General features: G+C 34.3%; 1 protein-coding gene across 1 annotated transcript; it reads left to right on the top strand.

The window, feature by feature from the left end:
* Positions 1–3,025: 3,025 nt before the first annotated feature.
* LOC128553210 (uncharacterized) lies at positions 3,026–15,626 on the top strand. Its single transcript, XM_053534331.1, has 6 exons — positions 3,026–3,620; positions 11,702–11,815; positions 12,039–12,113; positions 13,867–13,971; positions 14,221–14,434; positions 15,275–15,626. Exons 1-6 carry the CDS (start codon positions 3,554–3,556, stop codon positions 15,624–15,626), a joined length of 927 nt encoding a protein of 308 aa, XP_053390306.1. The 5' UTR covers positions 3,026–3,553.
* The last annotated feature ends 7,879 nt before the right edge of the window (positions 15,627–23,505 follow it).

Raw genomic sequence — 23,505 nt, 5'->3', positions numbered from 1 at the left:
GATCTGACCAGTTCAAGAAAGGAACCAAGATCTTATAGTGATACAAGTTGTGTGCAAGTTTGGTTAAAATCAAATCATAAATGAAGCTTCTATTGTGCAAACAATGTCAAAATAACTAATTCTGGCCGTTTCCGGGACCATAACTCTGGAACCCATGACGGAATCTGGCTAGTTCAAGAAAGGAACCAAGACCTTATGGTGATACAAGTTGTTTGCAAGTTTGGTGAAAATCAAATCATAAATGAAGCTGATATTGTGCAGACAAGGTCGAAATAGCTAATTTTGGCCCTGTCAGAGGCCATAACTATGGAATCCATCATGGGATCTGGCCAGTTCAAGAACGGAACCGAGATCTTATGGTGACACAAATTTTGTGCAAGTTTGATTAAATTCAAGTTGTAAATGAAGCTGCTATTCTGCTGACAAGGTCAAAATAGCTAATTCTAGCCCTTTCAAGGGCCATAACTCTGGAACCCTTAATGGGATCTGGCCAGTTCAAGAATGGAACCAAGATCTTATGGTGATACAAGTTGTGTGCAAGTTTGGTTAAAATAAAATCATAAATGAAGGGTGATCACAAAAGCTCACCTTGTCACTATGTGACAGGTGAGCTAAAAGTGGTACTGTTAGCTTACTCGCATTAAGAAGCTTGTACTTGGACTATCAGCCCGGTTTCAGTATAATAGTGACTGGGTGGGGTTTCATGTCATCTGTTTACGGTGTGATATTTTAGTGAGTTAGCACTATGAAGTTGGGTAATTGGCTATTACTGCTACAATAATATGTGACTGCAAAATTGTTGAAAACCCCCTAAACTGGAACATACAAATACACTCTTCTGTGAGAAAGTATATCAAAACCCAATTTTATGGCGATGCTGTTTAAAAATTTCGTAAGAGTTTGTTTAATGGCAATTTCTCATCTGTATTTGGTTTTGTCATGAGACATACCGCATGTTCAGTTTACAATTAATATGCTTTCCACTTTGATGTACCTGGCAGACAGGTTTGCTAGATAATTTGATTACATCCAGGTTATGAGCGAGTCGAGAATATTTTTCCAAAAAAAAAAAAAGTTTTGATGTTTACACATATAGTTAATCATCTATCAAAAATAAAGTTTTCAAGAAGAAATTGTTAAGATTGTTTCTAATGTGTGTGTACATAAAGCAAACTACGTCTTTAATGACTCAAAATATATGTTGCAATGCAAATACTATAAAAACCTTTTTAACACATCGATTAACACATTTTCTACTTGATTTACGTGAAACTAGTAAGAATGTTTTTCTTTATACAATATAGATCAAGTCTGTCTTTACCTTTAGTCTAAAATCTAGATCACTAGTTCTAATAATAGAAAAGAAAACCGTTTTACTCTGATCTTCATCGAGTCTTGTCATTCGAAATCTATATGAATTTCTAAAACAGATCATGTAGACTCATACATCATAGATAATCTTTCTTTAAACACTTAGGGCTACATATTTTTCTTCAAGTGCAGTTAGAATTTGTGATTCGATAAAATGTAAAACTAGGGTCCAATACTACGTCATTACGTCAAAATTAAAGTCAACATGTGAGAGTCCACATTTTCTATTTGATTTACATGAAACCCTAAAAAATATAAGTTTTTATAAAGTCTCGGACAAGTTTTCAAAACAAGATCATTGTACTCAAAGTAAAGGTCATTTGTACAAATTATAAAATATCATACATCTACTTGAAATATAGTCAGAATATTTTTGCACAAGCAAAACTGGGTCACCTGGATTAGGTTAGTAACCGAGGTCGATTTGAAAGAAAAAATGTAAACATCAATAATAATCTACTACTTGAACTAAATGAAACCTAGTTAAAAAAATATTTGTTGTTTGTGTTATGTAGGCCAAATTTTGAAAAATTACTAGTTAATCCAGGGTTAAAAACTAGGTCGCTATATCTAACCATTCTGATCAGAGAGAGAGAGAGAGAGAGAGAGAGAGAGAGAGAGAGAGAGAGAGGGAGAGAAAGAGAGAGAGAGTAAAAATGTGGCCTCCAGAAATTTAACCAGATTTCTTCTCTATTTCATCTATTGATATTTTGTGTTGCAGATAGCCTAGTTTCTAACTTGAGCAAGAGTTTATAGAAACAAAAATTGTGACAAAGATTCATGTAGCGCATGTCAAAACTGTAGCATCTAAAGTGTTTACAAGGCTTTATATAGTTTGACCATGTAACCTGCTAAGGTTTTACCCAAATGACCCGCCGACGAAGATACAAGGTTTTATGGAAATATAGTAGCAAATGTTTTCTTTGAGGTGTTGAATCTTGAATTTTCTCTATGATTTGGACTATTATCTTTTTTGACCCCAGATTGTCTAATTACCAAATTTTGCATTGTTTTCAGACTCTAATCTGATGTTGCGCAGATCAAGTAACACTATGACATTTAGAGCATAAATAAGTGGTTTTCTGTGCTTTGACCTAGACCTAATCATCAAGATTTTACAGAGACAATCATGCAGATCTACTTGAAAGTAGATCTAGTACAAAACGTTGCATCTAGAGTTCTAACAGTGTTTTTAAGGTTTTTAGAGGAGCGGTGATCTAGTTGTAAAGGTGTCGGCCATTCAGCCTAGGGGTCATAGGTACGAGCCCTACTATGACACCAGTACTGTTTCTTTTTCTCTCCAGGAAACGGACTCGAGAGTGGTTCAAATAAGCTTAAAGCTTTCATCACAATCGAGCTAAAATAAATTAGTATAAACGAACAGTTTTTTATCTAAAAGTAACCAAGTCTGCTCTCTACTTGTTCAATCAACATATCATAACATTTGACAACATTTGATGGATTTACAGAACTTAAAGCATTAACTAGTACAAACTTTTTTCTACATTGTTTGCTTCTTCTTGCTCTCCACCGTTCTCTTGTTGAGGACTTGAACTGTCACATGTATAGCACCTGTATGGTTTGAATCACCACAACCCCAATGTTTTTTTCAGAATACGACACTGACTTGCTCGATGTCAGTTTAAATCATAACACTTACAGCAAATTCCATTATTTTCAAAACATTTGACATTAGCTGATTTTCTAAACTCAGATGTAAAGCTAAATGGGTGACAATCACAATGGGATACTTTCATTCATTTTTTCTTTGCTTGTTCGTACTAAAGGTGGCAGACAATGAGAACAGGGAAATTGAACGTTGTCAGTTCTCTGTGACTGTTTGCTCTTTAAGCCCTTTAAATCTGGATATTAAAAGACATCTTTACGAGAACGGGATATGTTCTTTATGACAACGAAAATTAAGCTCAAGGTGCCGAAAATTCCTTGTCTTCTTTTAAAGCATTTTATTCTGCTGCAATATCTTAGTGTTGTCACTATTAGGAATCTTTGTAAATTTCTCAATTTTTTTTCATTATAATTTTGTGAACAGTCTCAGATGTCCGGCACCCTTGCGACGTTAAACTAAACAAAACTTTCATCCATTGATGTAGTATTTGTTCTTTTGTTTTTGCACAGCCTCTTGCAAAGAAAATGGAAAAGTGATGTATTGAACAATCAAACAATGCAAAGAGGCGATACCAATCACGGTGACATATCCGCCTTTACAACTACTGAAAGCGATGCTACATGTGAGTCACAAAATCCTGTCATCCGTAAATAGGCACTAATGTTATTCAAATAATTTTATTTTTGATATCTATTATCAAAACACGTTTTAGTAACTAACGAAATCCGAACATTTATTACCTTTAAGAATTACTACTGACAGGTTATAAAACATATGTATACTGATGGTATTATATGCAGGATATAAGTTGATGGTCCGGTCCTGGGTCCTGCATCAACATGTTATTCTTGCATAAAAACTACTTTTTCACTTGATCCGCCCATGTACAAACGGGAGAAAAAACGTGTGCAAACAAGACATTTCACGTGCTGTTAATACAATGATTATCATTTTTGAAATGCTTTGCCAGGGACGTATGTATGTATTTCTACGCAGACTGATATTTGGCATCTGCATCTTGTTTCTTCCATAATAACCTCTTCTTGTAGCATTATAGATATAATGTAATCCATAGTATGTTTAGCTGTATCAGTTTCCAACCCCAAACGTACTGCCCCCATCAATGTACGCACTAGCTTTTCTTAGAGTTTACTCCCTTTACAAAGCGTCTGTTCAGTTATTGTAAATAACTGTGAATAAATAAGTATCGCGTGTAACTTGCGCTATTGTCCATTTTTAGGTATTATATTAATGCATTTTGTTAGTATCAGTCGGTTTGTTTTTACATGATTGTTCGCAGAATTCATATAATAAACCTCGAAAGCTAGTCACTAGCTTCGTACTCATCCGTACTCTGTTTGTTCGTACTTAAAGTAATTCGAATGTAAAATTGTTATTCTTAAAATAATTGTGTTCCTGTTTAACGTTTGTAATAACTAAAAATAAAAACAAAATGCTCAAAAACCTTCAAATCACGCTTTTAATAGTGTTGTTGTTATGTTAGCCCCGGTTATGGATATTTAAAACATGTTTACCCTTTACAAGAACAACAAGAATGGTAAATAAAAAATGTACCGGAATCGTCAAGTCATCACAAATGAAAACAATGCATTTAGTCGTCGTGTAATGTTTTCTATGCAAGAATAGCGGCAATACACGTTTGTTTTGTGTACAGAAAAAAAACGTGTATTATCCCTACATTTGAACATTATTTTATTTTTCTAGAACCATTTGGTGGAAGCTTATAAAACTTAGCCTGGATGTTCATTGTGTCTTTTTACATACCATGAGAAAAATAGAAATATTTTCTAAAACTGCAAGGCTTAAAGTTTACATATATAACTTGTGCAGTAGTTATCTACCAAGTTTGTTCGGAATTCTACTTATGTTGGAAAGATTTTTATTGCCTAGAATTGCAATGCCACCAACTTCGATATTTTTGCATGAAGCATGCTAACTATTGTTCGGATGTGTGAAACCCCATTTCAAAAAACCTGATGTGCTGAATAACAATTCTGTGAGGTTTAATGACGCTGAGTCAAATACAGTTTTTGAGATATGCAAGACGGGCGGATAATGGCAAATCTAAGTGTCTCCCCCCGTTCCCTCCAGCCCCACAAAATAACTCGGGGGGGGGGGGGGGGGCACAAAAACTTAAAACATTCTTGTTTTAAAACTGAAGCCCTTAACCTTTCATATTTGGCTGGCAGCACTGTGTATTGGTTCTATGCCAATTTGGTTTAAATTATGCGTCTTGGCCCATGGCTCATTTATTTCACATAGACCTTAATAATACTATTTGTCTTAAACCACAATATCAAGTAATTACACTTTTGGTATATATCGACTAGTGAGCGGTCCTCTACCAGGTTCGTTCAGATCTTGCCTCTTTATAAAAAAATTGGCGATGCATGGAGATCACTTGTTTAATTTTTATATATGCCAGGGCTCCAGATAATCTTTTTGGCCTATAGGTATTTACTCATCATTATTTTTGTGAACGAGTAAAATGGTAAAATCTGAAGTTGAATAGGATTAATTTTACTCCTGAAAATTTGTAAATGTGAGAAAAACAAACAGGAATCAGTTTGATAACATATTTCTTAGGTGTTACACCCATGGATTTGTTTGCAGTTCAATTTTATTTCATAACTTTATCAAGACATTATTGTACATCAGGCGTCCTAACTGACCAATCAGAGAGCTATATTTTAGAGTACCTACCAGTTTCCACTTGGGTATAACGAAGTATATTTACAATGAACATATAGTGACTTTAGAAATAAATATACACTATTTTAGAAAACAGGATTTTTCACTGCAAATGCCCCAAATGATACTACAAACAACATTTTGCAAAATTTTAAAGTTTCATTGAAGTATAAATCTTTTATTAATTTAATACCTTTATTTTAGTTTAAAGTTTGAGATTTTACACAGAGAGTCTATAATAAAGTCCGAGTAAAATGGTATCATTACCCAAGTGAAATTAGTATCATTCCGCAATGTTTTAGACATGTTAAAATTATGAATTCAGCATTCAAATTTTTTATTCTTTTTCTCCCTTGGCTTGCTTTGGCTTCACACTCACTACCAAATCCAGTAGAAAATACTCAATATACCTTTAACTGTTTTGGGTATAAATGTTTGCTAGTTTAAAGAATATGTAGAGTGTTATTTGTTCACTTTTTACATTCTAAGAAAGAGACATTTTTGTTGTTTACTCCGCTTTAAAATACACTACTGTACCATCAATATAAACAGTTACAATTGTTTAATTTACGCACGCACTGAGTGTATAATATTATAGTTTAACCTAAGTTTATAGAGTACCATTCAATGCATGTGATTGTTAAATATGGGAGAATTAATGCTGATCATGCTCTGTTACGTTAAGCATCCAGACGATTCAGGTTTTGTCTACTCTAGTAAAAAGTCATCGCGTGCGTTTCTGTAATTTCATATACGGGTTTATACGCTTAAAATTATCAGACGTGCATATATGCATTATTTCAAAGCGTTATTTACGCTAATACGCATCTTATCTGGAGCCCTGATAAGCCGAGCTTAAACATTTTTCCCAATGTCTATAGATTATATATTTAGCTTATAGCGTCGTGTAGAGGTCATCTACCAAGTAATCGTGTCCCATTTCAGTTAGGTGAGCGATATAAGGCAATCAATGCCCTTTGGTTTAAATGTTTTGAAATTTTGTTTGCGCTGCAGATCACATATCATAGTAATAATTCAATAAAGAAACCAAACTTTAGCGTTCACAGTATAAGCATAAGGTTGTCTTCACAATAAAGAAAAACGGGATTGTTTTTTCTGAGTATGAATTACCTTTGCATCACTGAGACAGTTGTTTCCGTGAGCTTAATGTTTTTAAAGAAAGATGATTACAACAGAAGCGTGAAATATGACTGTATTGAACGATGCAGACAATATGTTGTTTTATTTACAAGCGGCGTTATAATATTCATATCTGTGTAATTTCTTTCGTGTTAAGTATTAACATATTTGAAGATCATTTGTCGGTAGTGTTGCTTAAGACATTGTTTGTAACATAAGCTAAAGTTCCTAGATTCTAACTTTAGGTTCCCTGGAAAGCATAGAGATTACTGATGGTAAGATATCTACAACCAAATGTTCATTTGGAGAAAAAGACAAGAAAAAAAATTCGCAAGGATCTATACCGAAAACTTTGAAATTGCATGTTGACGGAAACACCAGAGATGCATGCACAACAGGTATGCATTTAATCAATACGTCCGTCGTGATGGTGTATGTTTGTCCAAAGTTACCAAGGCTAACAATAATGAAAATCGTGCCTTCAAATTTAGTTTATTCCTCCAAAGTAATCGCTATTGACTTCAACGAACTTCCACAGTGGTGAACGTTTCAGTGTAGTCTCTTTATGGTATGGTCTTAAGAAACTGAAAAATACTACTACTGAGTGCTTTATTTGATAAATATTTGCGGCCAGCCAGCATCTTATTCAGCCATGGAAAGAGGAAAAAAGTCACAAGGATTTAGATCAGGGGATTCATTTGCACCGATTTTTTTATGTGTTAGAATAATTGAAATGGTGACACTTTTGACACAATTGTGAGCCGCAACGTAGTCATGAATCAACTGAAGACCACAAAGGCCGGTGTAATGAAGTATTTCGACCCCCATAGAATAACGACCCCCCGGTCATTATTCTGTAGAAAATGTGACTCCTTTCCTGTAAAATATTGACCCACCTTATAAAAAACTGACTCCCTTGGAAAACTCTATAGAATAACGAACCCCCGGTCATTATTCTATAGAAAAACTGACCCCTCCAAGTAAAATACTGACTCCCTAAAGCTGACTCCCCTCGAATCTCATAGAATAATGACCCCGGTTATTATTCTATAGAAAAAGTGACTCCTTCCATGTAAAATACTCACTGCCGAAATTACTACATTCGAACTCTCATACAATATCGATTCCTGGACATTATTCTATTTAAAAAAGTTACTCTTTCCGTGTAAAACACCGGCTCCTAAAAAGACTTTCGACGATTATATCTATTAAAAAGTGATCCCCACCAAACCTAACGGACAATTTTACTAGATATACAACTCTAATACCCTCCATTGCCAAATAGTTAACATTTTGATTGTACTACTACTACTGGTGCCGCTACTTCTATTGCTATTACTACATGTACTTCTTCTTCTTCTGGGGCCTCCGTGGCCGAGTGGTTAGAGTCGTTGACTTCAAACCATTTGCCCCTCATCGATGTGGGTTCGAAACCTCATTTGGGGCGTAGAATTCTTCACGTGAGGAAGCCATCCAGCTGGCTTACGGAAGGTCGGTGGTTCTACCCAGGTGCCCGCTCGTGATGAACGGAGGGGCACCTGGGGTCTTCCTCCACCATTAAAGCTGGAAAGTCGCCATATGACCTAAAATTGTGTCGGTGCGACGTTAAACCCAACAAAATAAAAAAAAATAAATAAAATAACTTCTTCTTCTACTACTACTACTACTTCTTCTACTACTACTACTACAACTGCTACTACTGATACTACTGTACCTGCTTCCACTAATACGTCTTGTACATCTACCTCTTCTTTTCCTGCTGCTGTTGTTGCTGTCACTTATTCCTCTGCTGCTGCTGCTGCTGCTGCTGCTGTTGCTGCTGCTGCTGCTGCTACTGCCACTGCCACTACCACTGCCACTGCTACTACTACAGTAACTACTACTACTACTACTTTCTGTTGTTGCCGCTACCGTACTTTACTGCCACTGCTAAGTATTGCAACTTCTATTAATACTAAGTTCTATGCTGTTTCTGTGTCAAGTGATGGTATCTGGGGCAATGGTCAAACGGAAGGACGGAAGGACGGACGGACGGACGGACAAGGGCAAATCTATATGCCCCCCTCCCCGAGTGGGGGCATAAAATGCAGCAATGAGGCCTTAGATACATGAGTTATCACTAAATTTGACCAAATGACCGGGGGTCGTTTTTTTATGGGAGTCAATATTCTTCGTGAGGTTCAGTTTACTTCACGTGGGGGAGTCATAGTACTATGATCTGGAGGTCATAATACTATGACCGGGGGTCACTTTTTCTATAGAATAATGACCGGGGGGTCATTTATCTATGGGGGTCGAAATACTTCATTACACCGGCCCTTAAACGTATTTTTGTTAAACAGTTTTCACTACTTTATCCCTTTACAAGTTCCGAGATAATGACTTTACTGAAGGTGTATGAATTTGTACAAAAGTACCTAGATAGAATAGGCCACAGAACCTTTTTGACATTTTAGTTCTTTTTGTAATAATTGTTTTACGGTCACCTTTTCTAAGAAAGTTCTGTCTGTTGTCAATGTGACACTGTGGCTCTCATGTTGGGAGATGTGACACTTTGTGATCATTTAGATTTGAGAACTTTTCCAGCAATTCGCTAGCATATTTGACCTTATTGGCTTTTGCTGCTAGATTCATATGTGATGCACCCATCGAGAACAAACCTTTCCTAAACTCATCTATATGACGTATTACAGCAGCGGTCGTCTTTTACGTCACATCTGTTCGTAAAACACGAGTTTTTCGCATGCCAAATTTTTACGGAAGCACGGAATTTTAATTAGTTTAAGAATGATGGTCGTATTAAAGTAATCTGCAATTATAATCCATAATATTAATCCTGCAGAGACATATCTATCAATGTGTCACTACTTGGTCTCTGTCATAATTTACATATATGTAATTTTGTACATGTAAATATGCTCAGTTCATTCTTTAAAAAATGAGAAATTATACCTGTATTTCTTCACATGTATTTGCTTGTTTACTTCTCCAGTTGGAACGATCTGTCCCTACATTCTTTATAAAGTGAAGAAAACTTGTAAACAACTAAAGAAGATCACAGTCCAATAAACATAAAAGGAATACTTCAAACTATGTTTACATATGTCTTGAATAACATAAAGACAGATTCCTCTCGAAACACAGTACTCCATCAACATTTTTAACATTCCATATTTTCCAAATAGGTGCTAGTTTTCAGTTGTCCGTGTTGCTACGATCATAATAAAAAAGTGATTTGTAGAAAGTTGATCGCAACTTGTATAATACATTTTTATCAAAATAGTGCATTTTCCCGCCAACTGTTAGCACTTAGATATAAAAATTTGAATAATTTGTCAACAGACAAAACGTAGAAATATTATCAACGTATTTCACAATTAGTATGCACGTAAACAGAATTTACATAACTGTGCGACCGCTTCGGTAGCCTAATGGTAGAACGCCTGCTTCGAGTGCGGGAAGTTAGGGGATCGATCCCTAGCAGTGTCATAACAAAGCGTAAAAAGCTGGTGCTAGCAGTTTCCTTGATTGGCGCTCAGCATTAAGAGGATAGTGCTAGGACTAGTCAGTCCGATGTCAATTTAATGTGACTGAGTAGGGTATCATGTAACGTGTCTACGACGTATTATTCCAGTGATGTAGCACTATAAAGTTGAGCACTGTACTCACTGCTACAGGCAGATGTTTATGTGACTGAAAATGTTTTGGAAAAGACGTTAACCCGAACAGATACATATAACATAACAATGCATTTTGCAATGTTTCTTGTGTATTTTAATGCATAGGAGCTTTATATAGATTTATACTACATTTGTATAAAAATACGCGACTTTAATTAGATAAGTCGTTCTCGCTTTGGCCTGACTTATAAATGGCATATTCAAGTGCAGTGATCGTTTCCTTTGTCTGTAATCGTCTCGTTAGTTCTCTCCAAAGGCAAAATCTATCAAAGCTGAAATTTCATGCATTCTCTCATCATGTGTATGATGTTGATATTTTGCCTACGCGTTTACGTCAACGTCTGCTTTGACGTATGCCTTGTCACATCTTGGTGAATACAATATTTTTATATTTTGCCGCCTTGAAACATTCTCTGAATGTAGCAGACTCGACGAAGACCATAGATGCCTTCAGGGTAAACATTTGCCTCATCCGTAGTGACAAATATTTTCCATTTGTCAGAATTTAACCGTCTATACAGAGGTCATCATTGACGTCGGACTGCTTATGTACTTTGTACTATCTACGAAGGATTGCTTGCAATACCTGCTTAAAAATCCTATATATATATATTTGAGATACATCGTTAGCCATCTCATGTTGGGCCGGTGGATTCACTCTTTTTATAATCAAGACCCCTCAACGAAACACTGCCGAAGTTGACATACTTGGTTTTCTATTGAATGGTTTATCAATCGATGCGGCGCGTTTGACCAGTTAAGTGCTTTAACGATGAATTGTTGATAAGGGGATGTCTTTTCAAAGCCCTTTATCTTGAATATCACGGAAAGATTTTTCCAAAAGATAACTTATCATACCTTCTAAAGTACATTCGATTTTTGGCCTACCAATATTTAGAATCTTTTGTCACACGTGTATGTAATTCATCCATGCATCGATAAGTCCCCGAAACGTTCGTGCACTTGACACGCTCAGCTAGCTAACAGATGGCTATTCAAACGTGTTTCAAAACTGATGTATCACCACGTCCACATACATGTATCAGTTATCGTTAGAAAACAGTTCTTACAAAACATTCAGGCTACATCTAAGTTCTTAGTAAAGCAAAAACGTTCGCTGGAAGGAAGGAATTGACTGAAAATGCTAATACTTAACATTGCACAATTCCAGATGAAAGTCAAGTCATTAAAACTAAAGATGGATCAGAAGAAAAAAGTAAAAAGCTCAAGAAAGAAAGTAAACGTATTGCCGTTATATCACCACTCAAAGGGGTAGGCGTAAACAGTAAGTCAAACTGTCTGTATAGCTTTTTATTAAGATTTCGGGTATTGTAGTATTTCGCCTACTCCTGAACATCTCAAAACGTGTAAACTGTTTTTAAAAGTGATTTCATTTATTTGCTGAAATTGTTTGGAAATATTGTTAATAACTAGTACTTAATAAGAAACATTGATCATTCTATATTCCATATCGTATAGATGTTTAACTTTATGTCATTCTGTTCAAGGCAATCGAGATAGAGGACTGCAACTGACACGAGAACTTTTTCAGCTTTTTGGAGATAGTGAAAATACACCTAAAGGTACTAATTATTGATAGCAAAATCAAATACCTATATAAATGTGATGCTCAGTCATGTATCATTCTAAGTAAGTGGTTTATAACCTAGAACTTATTCTGGGAATTAAACGATAATATTTGCAGTATGTAGAGTACTGTGCTATTTTTCAAAACTAATGAATCAGACAGTACATAATACATTAGAGTTAGCAGCAAGACAATACAAACTCTAAGAATACTTTAATGCACATCCAGAGAATACAAATAACAAAGGCCCGACCAACAACGGGACACATGCTGGGAATCAAATTGTTCATGTGAAGGAATCAACCGAGTCTGAAGAAAAAGGTAATTAGTTTTTTTAACATAATTACATCTCGTTAATTTATTCATCATTGCTAGAACAATCAATATTATTTGTTCTGTTTTTTTGTTTTAACGTCATATATGTACATATTATGTCTTATTGCAATTTACTGCTGTAATTAAGCAGTTAGACTACTGTTGCCGACTTAGGGATAATTCTTACACGATGTCATCATAAACCCACGCACCAAACAAAACAGCTATCTATCATGTAACAAAAATGTTCAATGGTTAAAATGTTGCAAAATTGCTAAGATCTAGAACGTTTCGTGCATTTGCCTTGCTGCGACTCCAGTAAGTACATTTGATACTGCAATGTAAAGTCTAGTTAATTATACATGTATTAACGTTGTCCGACAAGCAAAGAAACATTTATAAGTTTATATGTAATTCAATAAATGGTAACTGTGGCATTTAATTAACTAATCTACGGATATTATTCCTCTTAACTGTTGCAAGGCAAGTAGTGCTGGTCGCCCAAATTAACTCTTTTAAGTGAAGAAAATATACCATGAAGTCAAGTCGCTTAATCCAGAAACAGTTGGAATTTTTTCCGGAATCTCAATATGACTTTATTCATTGTAGGTTCAAAAATATAAGAATAATAAAAAATTTAAAAGATCGAAAACATCTATGCCGGCTACTTTGCAAGACACGCTAATCCTAATGTGCATGTTTATAAAGTGTCCGATTAACAGAAATTTGGAAAAATGGGCTAGAGACTGCGGAATAATATACCTATGAGCATTAGACAGTCAAACTTAACAGTCGTTTCTAAAAATCTTGCGTAAATTTTAATACATGTACGGATATGTTTATTGTATCTTGTACTTATCCACATGTAGCGTAATGTTTTTCTATGTTTCAACACTTACTGTATAACGCTATTGAATACGTACTTGTAGTAAAAATGAGCGTTTTATCAAATCACACTGTCCCTAGATGCTGCCAAATGCGTGTGTTTCTAATTCGTAAAAGACATATTCTTAGTAGTACCCTACTAGACTATTCTGCTTATTACTTATGGAATATAATTCTACAATTGTCTGAAAGAAGAGATAATGATTGTTGCTGCACCTTGAGACAAAATGATAAAAAAAACCCTCTCCAGACAAAAGAAGACAATCAAAAGACGAATCTGGCAACGCGCAACGTCCCCTTTCTCCTTCGCGATGGAAAATCGGAATTATTTCTTTCTCAATTACCTTGCAGTTCGTCTTCTTACAAATGGAATTTTAAATCTACTGCCTCGCAATATCAAAGTTATAGTAACAAGCAAGAGATATTTTTTCATATCAAGACAATATTGTAGATATAGTTATAGTAAACATAGATTTAGAAATTGTTACATAAAAACATTCATAGTTTCATGAAACAAACATAACTGTTTCCTGTCCTTTGAACTTTAGGTGCTGCAGATACTGAAATCGACTGGATAAAATTATTTAGAGATTTAGTACCGCACCTACCAATAGATGACCGTTCCTGGACGTTTTTTGCGATTGACCTATTACGTATAACTTTGCTGTTTTATCATTTCAAATTAATCTTTGATCTACAGGCTATCATATTTGTTTAACAAAGACATAACGACCGTTAACTGAAATAAAGTTTATTAATTTGAATATGATAATCTTGTTAATCTGTTTGTTATTCTGATTTGATTCAAATAGCTTGGAATGTTTTTTTTTATTTGATATAATTTAAATCAGGGTAGTGCTATTTTGTGCACCACCTAAATATAATATGATACTCTTTTTTAGATATAAGCCATGAACAATGTGGTTCACCGAAAGATGTCAGTAATGAGATGAACAGAATAAAACAGAAAAACAAACAGCTAGACCTTGCTTATCTCGAACTGCTAAATAACTGGTACAGTAAAATGGGTTGTGAAGCGAGGTTAGAACATATTGAAATTGCATTAAAAAGAATGGACAACAAGGTCATTATGGAAGAATTCGAACGAATCAAAGAGTGAGTCCCCAAATAGATTTCCTCCAATCAAGATATGAATAAATATGAAACCATGTATGCCTATTTCAAATCTCATATAGTATAATGGAAGTATAACAGTGCAAAAACTTCAATATGCGAACTTTGATGAAATATGTATACCTTTACATATAACTGCGGCAGGTAGTTTTTTGTTTTTGTTTTGGTGGGTTTATCATCGCTCGTCGCATCGACAAAATTATGTTCATACGGCGATTTTCAAGCTTTGATGATGGAGAAAGCCCCCAGGTGCACTTCCGTGCAGGTGGATTATAGTATTACGTAGACTAGAATTTCAGTAAACACAACGCCAAAGTAAAAATGCAATTAATGATATTCCTTTTTAGAATTCTGACTCCAAAAAGTCGTTTTAAATCTCCCATGATAGGGATCAACTCAGGAAATTGTCAAGGTTATATCATTCAATTTGTTGTACATAATTATAATTGGGGCAATATTGAATTTATGCAGGGAAAAAATTACAAGCAAAACGTCATATTTAGTAGTGTGTACGTGTGCATTTAGATAATCTGGGCTTTACTTGTTAAAATTGTCATGTTGAAACGGAATACATTTATCTATTTAATGTTTTTTTTTTCATTATTTAACACAGAGGTATACATATATTAAATGTCAAAATAAAGAAGATTCAGATAGTATTCAGTTAGTCTTCGTATCATTTTTGCGTATTTCATGCTGAATTCCGAGCTTAATTTCATTAAAATATTTGAGAAGATCACATGGAAGATCTATGCGGTTAGTAGCATTTTTTTATGAAATAATTCATCATGGATACCTAAATGTTTGCTTTCCCTGTTACAGCAATCCACCGACAAGAAAAATATTTGCTCAGAATACGGAGACATCATTAATGTCATGGAGACAAAATGAACAGTTTCCACTAACCCAACGTCAATTATTCGCTTTTGCCCAACATGAAAGTACACATGAAATAGCGGAAACACACGACATTCTTTATCACAGAAACTTTAGTGCAGCCTCTCAAACTCAGACGTCCCAATCTTTTCTTCCAGACCCGTCAAGACTAGCGCTGCAACAATTGCAACAGCGCAGTAAAGAACAGTATTACGATAATAATGCATATCATAAGGTTAGATGTCGAGGCTCCAAGGTTAAAAAGAAAAATTCTCGAAGGAGGTCAAAAGAAGCTTAAATTGGCAGAGAAAATGAGAAAAATTGAGGTAGAGAATTCCTCACTTAAACATGAAAACATCACACTAATTAAAACAATCTTACCTTTGGACAAGATTCCATTGAGTCGGCAGCAATATAACACATTTCTCGACTATACTGTGAATGTAATAATGGAGCACAACCACGTCACACGAAAAACTGTTCTGTCAATCACGTATGAATTGTACACTGAAATAGCTGAAACGAAAAATGGCGGAAGGTATATACTTTATAGTGGGAGTCCAAACTTGAAGTTGGATAAGGAGCAATATGATTGCCTAGTGTTTTATGTGAAATTTGCAAGGGCTAGAGTACTGAAAGAAATGGAAGAACTTCAAGATAATGGCGATACTCTGCTCTTATTTATCACATACGATGGTACATCAGCCCTGGAATTGTACCAGGTGGGTGGAAATCTGATAATTCAATATGTAAAAATTATGATATACAGACATTATTGTCATATAAAATATGTGATTCACATCTGAGGCGCATTGCTTTTGCCTCCACAGTTTCTCTCTCACCCTACCTGTGCATACTTAGATTTTATCTTTCCACCCCTCTTTTATCTAGCATGATATAACTGAAACTTCAGATATGTCTTTGATATAAAGTCTAGTAGCGCATCTCGTCAACACCTCCCCATTTTGTATAGGAAACTGCCCACACTTCTTCTCCATTACTATTTATAGGATTTGAATGTCAATAACTAGTTGCGCAAATTATCGCCATTATTCCGTGTCGATGACTGAAATGGTATTATTGCCCTTTGATAATTTTAGCTCGATTAATCGGAGAATAGAAAAGCCCTTAAGATTAAATCGAGTAATTATTGTCATTTTACTTTTTTTCAGAAGCAATCACGTTTGCAGAAAAGAAGAAATCTGTTAAATTCGTTTGAACCAGATTATTGCTCTTGTAGTAATGGAAGTTCATCTTCAGAGACAGAAAGCAGTGACGTTCATGATATGGAAACAGGAGAAGGTCTTAGAAGTCAAATGTCTACAAGCTTAGCCTATTCTACAATGTATGATAATCCGGTTAACAACGACTTACGTGTGGAAACTTACCGCTTACCAGCGATATCCAAGAACAATATACCCCCTAACAATGAACACACTGTGTCAATACAACAAAACGATCCAACTTCTAAAAGAATTGACGATAAACGAAAACACAACGAGGAAACTGATGAAAATCATGGCTGCAATGATAACGAAGTTATCACGGTAGTAAACGGGTCGCCTGAAAGTCGATGTTTTGAAGAAGAAAATGAAATGTCAGCAGGATGTTTACCAGTAGAAGAGAATAGAAATAAGGAAATATCAGAATCGTTCCGTATGCATAACAGAGATATCGCAAATCACAAAAGCGGGGTGCAAGAAAATGAATCTGTCATGTCATTTGAAGATTTGATGAGGGACATTGATAAAGAACTAGAATGTACAACGTCTGTGTGAAGGAATTCGTAGTGACAGACAGGAATAAAACTATTTGCATAATCGAATCATTCCAAGTCTGGTGAAATACATACTTTAGTGTCACTGGACACATTTTGATATGCCTTAAAAATTCAAATCATTTAGAAATGTAGCATTTTCTTTTTTTAAAAATCCTGTACGATAGATAGAGGTTCGTTTTACTAAATCGTAAGAAATATACATATTTTCTTTTTTATCATTGTTTATTAGTATGCCTCCATCTGATTAAAGATAATATTATCAGATCACAATAACATTGTAGTCACATTTGTAATTTCGTTAAAGGACACTGAACAATTTAGAAAACCAATATTCTAAATAAATGATTAGCTATTAGTGTCAATATCCTAAATAAATGATTAGCTATTAGTGCGTATCTTTAAGAGCGAAAAACAGATTTTTTTTTTCATTTGAGTTTTGAATTACATAAATTCACCTATTTCATTTTTATAGCATCAGACCTTTGTTTCACACATTGACTGAACTTTTGACTTAATGAATATTGTATCGTGTTTAATGCTGTCCTACTTTTGGCTTCTGAATGACATATAAATTATCTATTTCACTGGCAACCAGCTTTGATAAATATGCTCTCGATTTAATGTTTTGTACATTTTGATATAGGCCGGACAAAAGACTTTACCCTCCATTTTTTAATGTCCTACATTTTATCATATTAAAAAGTGTTTTGGGAATAAGATTATTTTCCACTATTGTTTGAACGTCAATACAATGCAGTATTATAATTAGCCGTATGTATTTTTGCATAGATTTCTGTCTCTTAATGATTTGCAGGACAATGGTTTTAGGAAAAAATATATTGTAGGAAAAAATATAATACATTGTACTTGTGAAATGTAAAAAGATTGGTTCGTGGCTAAATGTGCCTTTCTAGCTTTTTGATAATACATATGTATTTTGTTTTGAGAAGCGATTGTGAAAGCGTATATTTTATAAAATTGTAAATGCGAATAGATTCTTTCTCCGGAGTTTTTATTCGTGCAATAACTAATATAGAAAATCATTTTTGTAGTTTAATCTGAACATACTTTGATTGTTTATATTGTTTCAGATAATCCAGCAGGCAAGGAATTATTGACGAGTGCGTTTGTGCTTTAATTGTTATATCTAATTTTGTAATGTACGTGTACAAGTGTTTTTATCTCGACTGAAATATATATTGAAACGGAAGCAAACACCGTAGAATTGAATAAAATGTGTTAAAAGGATTTTATTTACATGGTTGTCAATACTTTTGAATCAAATAAGGGTCAACAAATACAAAAAAAGAATATAAGGCTGATTTTTCAGAAATGTTTCTGAGTACATCTTATGTCATTAATTTTCCCAGACTTCAAAATTATGTTTATTAGTTACAAAGCTTCAAATAATAAGGTTGGTTAAACATCCTATATGAATATTCGAAAATAATATATTATATTATTAATTAACTCGTTCGCATGAACTTTTATCTCGAGCACACATCTTATCTCGAGCGCACGGCATTTTAGCATTTGGAAATTAGCATTGTGCACCAGTCTTCCATAGATTTCTAACATACAGAAACTTTCACTGGACAGCAGCTATATTCAGTCTCTGTTGGCCATTAAGCAGAATATGTTGTGCACCTTTCCTTGGTAGTACGAAGCAACAAAAGCAGGATGCACATTACTGAGCTTTCTAGGTCGTATAACTATATATGTATACTTTTTTCTTTCTTAATGTTTCAGATGACGAAAGACAAGTAGTCATTATCAATTTGGTTCGCTTCATTGATCATTTGAGTAAAACAGAAAGTAACTCAGCTCAGTGCAGATTGTGCTTGAATTCATGCGTATTTTTATGTTTGCTGTGGTACAGAAATTTTATGATTTGGGAATCATAAGTAGTAACTAAAATGCACTCATTTACTGATGCATGAAATGTCTGTCTCATTCAAAAGCCGTCATTTTACGCGACAGAAAACGTAATGTTTTACTGCCGATGATAAAACAAAACCGGAACTATTAAGCGCCAAAACAGTTACCCTCGAGTCGGATATTCCCATTCTAAATTTAAAATAGTGAGAAAAAATATTTACTTCATTCAAATATAGAGAAGTATCAGTTCTATGACTGTCTGAAATATATGAGTGTCTTCAACGCGGGGAAATGTCATCGAGACGTTGCAATTTACGTTTTTGAACTCAAAATGTGCAACAATCAGATATCTTGTATTAGATAAGTGTGAAACACAAACGACTATTTGGTTATTTCCGTAAATATGCCCATTTGCCCATAATTTGATATTTATTTTGAAGTTCCTCAAAATAAGGTAATTTCGATCAAGTATTTCAAAATGGTCACTGATTTATCATTTATAACTTTAGCTTTTTTTTGTATCATTTAACCATCGTTCATTGTGTTCCCATGATATTAGAATTATCTGGTTCCTGTCGGGGAAGTTGACAGGTATATGCGGAGAATAGCATTGTACTGATACAGAACCCAGGAACACCGGTTAATTGTACGCCGTTACATAACTGAAAAAATGGCAGTATTGTGCCGTCTTATTGATAAAGCAATAATCATATATTTTGTTTAATAATTTCTTTAAACGCGAATGTATAAGGTAGAAATTCTGCATATATTGTCTATACGAATGATCCGTTCAGTGCATTATACATGTATTGCCAACACCCGTTGTGGTAGGTGTTTGATACATATGTGGTTGAAATCTTTACGAATTATATAAATTTTGTAATGCCCCGCTACAGCAATAACTTGTTACTATGACGACCAGAAATGGATAGTCAGAGATCAATTAAAAAAAAATTCTAGGAATCTATAGATAAATAATATGTAAAAGTATATTCTGTACAATTTTAATGCACTGAATTGCTGACGAAAAGATTAATTGACTCTAGATCAACGCTAATACTGTTTTGTAATGACATAGAATGACAATCTTCATCACCTCCCATTCGAATACAATGCACTCTACCACCATAACTTAAGACACTGAGATAAAATGTTTAAATTCAGTAACGTCATTTGGAGCGTGAAACTGTTGTACCTGACATATTTTGCTAAATCTTAAAATGAATTTTAAGTCCATACATTATTTCTTATTTCAAATGATAATAATTTACTGAGAATAGTAATATTAAGCTGTGTTTTTTAAGAAAACACATTTTTCTCCTGTAAAATTTTCAAACGTACTGATACAATAGTTTCCCGGTCAACCCCCGAATGGCACAATACCTTTGTTATGCAATAATGTGAGATATTACAATGTACTTTAACTCTTTCATGTAAATAGCATTAAAATTCAAGTGCATTATAAACCTTTGTTATCCCATGACATGAATACAATGTACTTAAACTACGTTATGTAAATGACATTAAAATTTAAACGCACTATAAACCTTTGGTATCCCATGACATGACATGAATACAATGTACTTTAACTCTGTTATGTAATATAATTAAAATACAATGCACTCTACCTTTATTATTTCATGACATAGAGAACCTTTATTTTGTAATGACATTAAGATAAAAAATAATGTTCTTACTTTTGCTATGGATTTTAATCCCGTCTTCCTAAAGTTCTTTTTAACTTTGTGTTTGAAATTCACACTTTCAAAAATACCGGAATACCTTAAAAGCAGTGAGCATTACATTGTAACTGAATATATTTGTAATTATCTTCTTTGAGTAAAACTTACTAAATATACATGGATCATCCATAAATGCTGTTTCGGGTAAAAGAATGTAGTTCTCTGTCATTGCAAAAGAATGAAGGCACCCGAATCTAGCCCCGAAGTCTGGGTCAGGGTTGTCTCCCAATGCATACCGTGATGTTTAGTGCATTGTAGTGATATGTACCCACGGCCTGCATCACCTTTGTAAACGATTCGCCTGCAGTACAATACGGTAATATGAAATAAGGCAAAGCCTCAAACCGAGCTCAAACAAATCAGAATTAACTTTCAAAAATATTACAAAGAACTATTTACTACTCAAAAGAAGGTGAACCTTCACTTGATAAAAACAGTTTACATTTAGGATCACCGTTATTGTTACAACGAATTTCATATTTAGCACATTTTCCGGGAAGCCCGTGTCACGGAGACGTCATTTCTTATCATCTCGTTTTCTTTTTGACTTGATGACAATATTTTCCAAAATAATTCCTATGTTTTGTCTTTTGAAAGAAAATAATCTTTTTTTTTTCTCAATTAAATAAAAACCTCTCCAAAATGAACAACAATAAAAATCATACATGTATAAAACGTATCTGCATTTTCATAATAATTCTCATCTAACCAACTTAACAGCTAAAATTTCATACTACTAGGAAGCCATTATACAGAAGTTTTTCTGTTTATGTTGTTCAGACAATTTCAGCTAGCAAACTGGTTCAAGGGTGTGGCAACTATATGCATTGACTATGTATGCCAAGCGTGTAAATGGATAAAATTAAGTATTTAATCGTAAAACAGAATGCGACTGATTTTATATATCAGCGAACACGTCCTCACCGTGGACACGAAAATTAGAGCACATTAATTTTTGTCACCAAAAATAACATAATTTATTGAGTTACTATATTTATTATGACAAAATAAATACACACATCTTATAGACGTACGAAGGAAAATAAGAAAAACAGTTTAGATAATGAAATCTGTAAAAATTCCTTTCGGAGTATAAATAGCTACCAATTAAAATAATAGCAGACTCACTTTCATTGAGTCTGTTCATGAAAGATAATGAAATTGCAACACTCTCATGCCCCCAGGCACTGACTTAAGCGGAACTCTATTACACATATATTAAATAGAACTTATGATCCAAAAGGACCAGAAATATAAAAACACTGAATCCATGTATATGGAGACTTTTTAGATAAATCAATAAACGTTAATTGATGTAAATGTTGTCAAATGATTATAATTTTCATCGTAAGTCAACTACTCCTATCATACATGTAAAGTAGTTACGGAACAGGTTTATACTATAGCACAATGTTGACGGTTATTGCCGTTGTCATCTAACTGATATCGCATTAGCTATCATCTAATGCAATTTGAAATATTTCCCTTTGTATAACATTATCAGTGTACGGTATCTTAAAACAGCGTTTAACATAACCGACTGACATTTCATCTCATTAACTAATCTTAAAAACGCTCTACAAAGTTAAGATAACATCGAAAACAATGACTTACACTCTTTCTTTGAAATTGCTGGACGAAGGGCTATAGAGTGTTGTCTCGTTAATTTTGGGTAATTTTAAGACAAAAATGGACGCTTCATGTGAAAAAAATGTACAGAATGATTTTGTTTTTTCTGATATATAGGAGTAACCGTTTGATGTCCATAGAAATACACTTATACCCATTTTAAGCAGACATTAACTGATTGTTTTAAACAAAATTAGTTTTTATTTTAAAAGTCTAAAGCACTATACGTTTTCGCATGGACCACTATCTTAGAACTATTGTTTGTAAAGCTATCCGTAGGCAGGATTGGAATTTCTCACTTATCGGACAGAAAAATCTCTATTTTTAGAAATGCTGGAAAATCTTATCTCACATGGGTTATCCCACACTCCTGTCACGGACTACTTCATGCACTGAATATACACATTATTTATGTAAAATAATTAAAAATCATGTACCTTTATCTTTTCTCTACGTTCCTTATAGTGTATTTCTCGATTAAAAATTCGTTACTTTATGATAAGAACGTACCGTTACGCTACAAACGATAAAACTAAAGCGGAACTTTGTTATTGTGCGTCACTGAAATGTCACGACGTCACTTCTGCTTACGGACGTCAATTTCCCGCGTTTTAATTAGTTTCATATTTTCATGCTTGTTTTTATTGTTTCTGTTGTGGTAAGTGAGAAATAGAATCCATCATTGGTATTCGGTGAAGATCGGAAATCCCAACCCTCGGGCGCACCGCTCAAGTCTTAAACACGGCACAGCCTCGTTTAAGACTTGAGCGGTGCGCCCTCGGGTTGGGATTTTCTGATCTTAACCGAAGACCAATGACAGATTCTCTATATCAGCACCTAGTCTATGCATAGAAACTGGTAGATATAGCCAAATGCACTACATGTAGACCAGAAAGAAAATGGCGAGGTGCAACTTATACTCCACATCTAAGTATAATAATATAAGAACCATGGTCATGAACGTGAAAGTGCACTTCACACCTAAAACACGCAGTTCGGGGAATTGGTACCAAGCATATGGAACAAGCGGTAATTTATCTTCCCGTCTGGACCAGTCTCATATTTCATATTACAGAGATATATTACATATTTTCTGCTTTCGTCAACGTACAGAAGAAGCTTGCGTGAACTTCCTAAATGAACATCCG

This window comes from Mercenaria mercenaria, unplaced genomic scaffold (assembly GCF_021730395.1).
Source record: "Mercenaria mercenaria strain notata unplaced genomic scaffold, MADL_Memer_1 contig_3591, whole genome shotgun sequence".
NCBI lineage: Eukaryota > Metazoa > Mollusca > Bivalvia > Venerida > Veneridae > Mercenaria > Mercenaria mercenaria.
The sequence above is the reverse complement of the archived record's forward strand: the minus strand, read 5'-3'. Positions and strand labels throughout refer to the sequence as shown.